General features: G+C 38.0%; 1 protein-coding gene across 1 annotated transcript; it reads left to right on the top strand.

Moving 5' to 3' along the window:
* The first annotated feature begins 918 nt into the window (after positions 1–918).
* LOC118438015 (zinc finger protein 2-like) lies at positions 919–4,335 on the top strand. Its single transcript, XM_035857680.1, has 9 exons — positions 919–1,064; positions 1,133–1,648; positions 1,705–1,849; positions 1,947–2,076; positions 2,175–2,225; positions 2,303–2,447; positions 2,509–2,583; positions 2,647–3,080; positions 3,385–4,335. The coding sequence occupies exons 1-9, from the start codon at positions 935–937 to the stop codon at positions 3,529–3,531; spliced, it is 1,773 nt and encodes a 590-aa protein (XP_035713573.1). The 5' UTR covers positions 919–934; the 3' UTR covers positions 3,532–4,335.
* Positions 4,336–6,166: the final 1,831 nt, after the last annotated feature.

Raw genomic sequence — 6,166 nt, forward strand, 5'->3', positions numbered from 1 at the left:
AGAAATATTGAGCGAGAGACTGTATTGGCTGATAGAGCGGCCAGAGCAAACTATCACGCCCCGTTTACCTCGATAGTCACGAAATTTTTCATTAACCGGACTTTGTTTGGCACCTATCTATCTACCCACTGACCCCTCTTTGCATTGCAAAGTTTACGAACGCCCCCTGGTCATGGGGACGCCCAAGTTCGCGAATAAATTTGAAAGCCAAAATTTTTTCTGAACTTACGAAAATTGTTTTTTTTGCGAACGCTACTCCCATTCCCTTGAATACCCTCATTATTTTCATTTTATCCCCACATCATTCATAACTGCCAAGCAATCTTTAACGCATTGAAAATAACATGCATAGTATTTAACAAAACTTAACCTAACGCCGAGTTAGGTTAGTAACGCGTATTAAAAAAAACTTTCGGGAAGATACAGCTGCAGCAGTCTGCTGCAGCTGTATATTGTACAAAATTTAAAATTGTATTTCAAACATAATTTGTCAAAAACAAAGTAATCTCACAACATTTTTGTATAAATTAAATTAATTTATTCTAGGAATATCAAGCCAATGCATGGTTTCTTGACACGGAGGGCAGATTAACACTTATTGAAAATCTGGCTTCTCAATTTCGCATGTCCGCGAAATTTGTTTATCGTCTCTGTTTCTACATAAAAGACGTATGCAAATAAATATCAAATATTTGACGTAAAAATAAATATTAAATATTTTCTGATGTGCTTATTAAGTACAATCCACAAATAAAGCGTAAGCAATATTTTGTGTTTTTCTAAGGTGAGGTAAAAAAAACTATAGTTACAGTTACACCTTATTCTAAGTAATTAACGGTTAATTACTTAACGTTGCCCCTGTTAAAGAAATTATTCAAAACGAAACGTTCTTTAAAATGGTAATACCTTGTGCTGAATTTTACAGAACAGCGACATGGAGCCAGGTCATGCGAACGAGTTATCCGCGGAGATCGAATTCCTGAAACAATCCATATCTCGGAGTGAACAAAGAATTCGCCAAATTGTTAACAGGGCTGGGGTAATTCTTGATCAAGACGAATTTGGTAATTGAATTACATAATTTCAGCAGAGAATATTTTACTTGAACAAACAATACTTTAAATATTTACAGATGATAATCCCACTAATGTTACCAGGCTGTTGAATTTGCTTGACGAAATTTTGTCCTTGAACTTTACCGATTTTGTGACCCTGTCCACATCAGAGCCTTTATCTCAAACTAACCTTGTGCTAAGCACTGCGACTGACATCGAGGACGTTGACGTCAATCTTTGCGACCCTAGCCCTATCGGCGACGGTGACGTTGACATAATTTATGACGAAATCGAGGTGAAAGATGAGTTTATATCGGAACCTTTATCCCAAACTAATCTTGTGCTGAGCCCTGCGACCTACATCGAGGACGGTGGCGCCGTATCGGACCCATTATCCGAAACTAACCTTTGCGACCCTGCTCCGAGCCCTCACGACAACGGTGACGTTGACCTAATTGATGACGAAGTCGAGGTGAAAGACAAATTTTCAAGTCAAGAATACCAACTCGTCGCGGCCACAACCGAAAAGGATGTCGCGATTACTGAACAACCCGATGAATTGGAGCCTGCTGATAACCAGGATCATAATTTGGGTACTAAATAATCTACGATAACTTAAGTCCTCGCTTTTTACAAATTTTTCTCCCAGATTTCGAGTTCGTTGCTCCCCACGTGGCGGTGGCCCCCCGTCAAAGGAGGACGACGCTTCGCCGAAAACCCACAAACCGAAAGGATGTACTTCTTCCCAGCATAAGAAGTAAATTGCGCCCAGGTCGCAGCAACATAAAAACCACGTAAGACTTCAAAATATGTAATTAAGCGAAAGTCCGTCTTTCCGGTGTAGCAAGATGTTATAATAACATTGTTATTAAAGTTGGATGAAATTTGTAGATATCTTACTGGCAGTAAAAATACGAATGCTGTGTCCCGATCACGTAACGTCACGAAGACGGCGGCCGGTAAACGTGACGTTATGGACAGCCCGAGTAAAATCGATTTCGTCACCAAGAAACTCCACGTGGTAAGAAATCCTGAATCAGTAAAACGCATTCGATTCGTTTAAAATAGTCAAGATACTTAATACGTATCATTGAAAATAAAACTTGCCCTCACTCACAGGAACCCTCGCCTAGTGACGCCTCTAACCTTGACGATGACCACGATGATGAGGTTAACTCGGTTGAAAAGTATTGGTTAAAAATATCCGTGCATGCAAACTTGAAAATGAAATTTACACGATATTACAGGAACCCTATCTCAACGACGCCTTCGACTGTGACGATGACGACTACATCCCAACTTCAATCTCTTCCTCAGACGAAGAACATACCCTTGATGCTGAATTTGCCCCCTCTCGCAGGCAAAAACCTGTCTCTAAAAAACGGAAAAGACGTAAATTATTCCCACTAAAAAATCGAACACATATTCACTAATTTCTCTCCTTATCTTCCAGCCATCAATAAAAACCCCACTGAAATCCCCTCCACCACTGGCTCGACAAAGCTGGTCCTTAAAAAACGGAAACAATGTAAACTAATCCATGCTCAAAAAGTGGGGATATTTTTTACTAATTTCTCTCCTTATCTTCCAGCCGTCAAGGATAAAAACCCCAGTCAAGTCTCCTCAACGACTCACCCGACCGGATTTGTCCCAATCATCGACCCGGCCACCGGTACACAAAAATTTCATTGTCTCGACTGTTCCAAGATAATTGGCTCCGGAGGTTTGCTTTATCATCGAAGAATCCACACGGGCGAGAAGCCTTATCCATGCCCGACCTGTGGGATCGCGTTCCGTGCACCAAACACACTCTCATCACACTGTCGACGTCACCATCCGACAGAGAAAACTGAATATTTCTGCGACCAATGTCCCAAATCGTTCCGGATAAAGGAGGATGTGCTCATTCATCAAAAGTTTTGGCATCCGAAAGCAGGGGCAGTGATGCTTTTGTGCTCCAAGTGTCCAAAACAGTTTCATGTGAAGGGCCTCTTGGACAGGCACATGAGAATGGTTCACATTCAGGTCTTTGATTTGCATAGTTTTGGTGCATCGGCCGAGCGTAAAGAATGGGATCGATTTTGGAGGGGGGCGTAGCTTGACCTGACTTAATCTGTAGGGGGGAAAATTCGATCGCATTTTTTATGCAAGGTCGCACTTAATTTTTGCGAGTAATGAAATCTATATAGATATTTACATACGCTAAATAAGGTTGTGTAAAATTTGCTAAGGTTAAGAAAAAAATAGAATGACAGAACAATTGAGTAGAATTTATCCAATGTTACCCAATTGTTGGATAAGCTTTTTCTAAATGTTGTGCACATTTCAGGTGAGGAGGTTCAAGTGTGGACTATGTGAAAAGGCGTTCAAGCTCAAGTGTCATTTACAGCATCATCAGGAAGTTCATCAGAGGGGAAACAAAAACACGAAGAACAAGAAGACGAAGAGGAAGAACAAGACGATTGAATCGGAGTGAAATCACTTAATGTCAAAGTTATATGTTCAGTACTTTTATTTAGTTACTGAAGTAGAATGTATTTAATTTCAGATTGCAATTTTGTATAACGTAAATTAAATTTAGCTTGAACTACAGCCCTTCACGCGGATGTTTGTATTTATATAAGGCAATAAAATGTGTGAATTGCATGTTTATTTAAGCCGAATCTCGTAATTTAGATTAATCTGTGTAAAACAATCTACGTATTTGAGTTAATCAGGTGGACATAACAACTATCAAAATGAATTTTAATCAAAAAATCACATTTTAAATTCGATCAATTGGAAATTCTTACCAGAGCAACATTTTACCGAATTCTTACGACGGATTGTAACTTGCCAACTAAAATTCTTTTGATGGATTAATATTCACAAATTTATTCCGAAATTTATCCTGAAAGCTTATTTATTAAATACGCACATGATCGGCGTATGTAAATCCACCTCAAAGAAACTATAAATATGTCCCTACTTCTAACATTGGACGATGACCAAAGGTTGAAATATGACGCAGTCATACTTATTTAAGTACGTAAATAAATTACTTACGTATTTACGTATGCTCAGTAATACATAAACAATAGGATAAAATTACATATTAAATTACACGAATGTGCATGAATGTTGCATATAAAATATTGCCCAACGAGACCTTTTGATGCTCTAAATATGAACGTAGTAGAAATTAAATTGGAAAAGGGTAGAGCAAAATTGGTTGTAAGTTGCGTATTAATTTTAATTGTTTAGTACTCACTATAATGTTGAGAGGTGCTAATTTTAGTAATATTTGGTAGTATTTTAATGTCAATAACATTATTAATTTCTAGATATGGTCTGTTGTTTTTATTAACCAATAAATTGGACAAATTGAATATATTTATGTCGATAAATGGAAAGAATTAGCTTTACTTAAAGCTGAACGATATCAATCGTTGTTTATGATCACAAATTTAATAAATATTAATTTTTTAAACGATACGCTGCTATCCAAATCAGCAGGTTTGATGCAGATATTTACATCCCGAGAGGAGAAAACGCGCAGTAAATTTGGACAGTGTAAAGTTTGTCAATTTTTCGGGCGCGTTTTACCCACTTTGTGTGCAAATATCTACATATATTAATCTCCGTACAACCTTCGCATTGGGAGATCGTGTCTTTCACAAATTTCATACCGATTACATAAACTGTGATCGATTGATGCTACATACATACATTGATCAAAATCCAGTGGTGGCGGAAGCAGGGGGACGGTGGACATTGCCCCCTCAGAAATTCAGAAAAATTCTATCCTTCCCGACTTCCCGTGTTAATAAGCCCCTTTTCCTCCTCTTATGCTAATGTTCCCATATGTCCCCCAAACTTCCGCCGCAAATGTCAAAATCTGCTAGCATACATATGTAGATTTCCTCGTTCTGGAGCCAGGCCTCGCCGCCGAAAAATTATTCATGATTGACGTCGCCGTCGCAGCCACCAAATTCGTTCTCGCTGACCTCTGGTATAAATCATTTGTAAACTTTAAGTACATATATAGCTAAGCTATAAACTTCAGTTTAGAGTACATAACTTCATGTAACACATATCTTCCATTTATGTAAAATGTATGTATTTAGGCACGTAGCGCATATCTAATCGACATTTACTTAAGTAATATGTATTACATCATATTTTATTTATGTATGAAGTTAAAATATATTAAAATTGGTAATATTGGGTTAATATTTCCTATCTTTAATGCTCTTATTACGAGCACGTGCGGGAAGTGAGACACAGTATCCAATAGGCTGCACGTACGAAAGTGCTACCTTTGTCTTCTATTACCCACAATTTACCTAATTAACTTTGCCAGGAATAAAATCCCATATATAAATCTCGACCTACTTCGGGAAGCCATTTCAATCCCACAAAACGAGGCGTATTACCATGTAAAGCAGCAGAGGTTAAAATTAAGGTAACTGAGTTATTATAAAACGTATTCTACAAATATGTAAAAAAATCCACTTATTTATTAATAATATTTTATAAAAAATACAATATCCCGAGCTCCGTACTTCCCAGGTTTTTAATTTCCAGGGCTGTTACACCCACCGACAGACGATAATCTGCACCAAGACTACAACAGACTTATCAAAATATACGTTTTATGAAGAAATTAAAGTTTTGCTTTGAAATTATAGTTTTGGTAAAACATTGCATTTTTTTATCGTGAAAACAATGTGCATATTTAATTTGATATGTAGCGACGAAATCTCAACTTATTAACAAAACACGTTTTACGCTTGACTTTTGCATGCTCCATGCAGATTCTCGTCATTTTTGCTATGTAACAGCTTTAGAACCCCTGAGAAGAAAGGAGCTGAATGTACTGACCAGCTTATAAGACTAAACAATTCCAAATAAATTTATTCAATATTTTTCACTGCTTGAACATCCATATTTTTCTGTTTTCCATAGATCCTCACAAAATGTCCACCTACTCAAACTACAAACCTGTCTACGACATCATAATGAAACGGCTCGAAAATCCATCCCCCGCCGTTCGCGGAGTCGCCGCCCCGAAGAACTCCGACGTGGAGCAGGACGGCGCCTGGGCATTTTCCTCCATCAGCGAGGGCATT

The sequence above is a fragment of the Folsomia candida genome, unplaced genomic scaffold (assembly GCF_002217175.1).
Source record: "Folsomia candida strain VU population unplaced genomic scaffold, ASM221717v1 Fcan01_Sc018, whole genome shotgun sequence".
Classification (NCBI taxonomy): Eukaryota; Metazoa; Arthropoda; class Collembola; order Entomobryomorpha; family Isotomidae; genus Folsomia; species Folsomia candida.

What these genes read in the sequence shown, in the direction of transcription:
- LOC118438015 (XM_035857680.1), top strand. Translation starts at nt 935, where the DNA reads ATGGAGCCAGGTCATGCGAACGAGTTATCCGCGGAGATCGAATTCCTG. An exon ending in CTCTAAAAAACGGAAAAGAC is followed by an intron (nt 2,448 to 2,508) that starts GTAAATTATTCC and finishes CTTATCTTCCAG; the next exon opens with CCATCAATAAAAACCCCACT. An exon ending in CCTTAAAAAACGGAAACAAT is followed by an intron (nt 2,584 to 2,646) that starts GTAAACTAATCC and finishes CTTATCTTCCAG; the next exon opens with CCGTCAAGGATAAAAACCCC.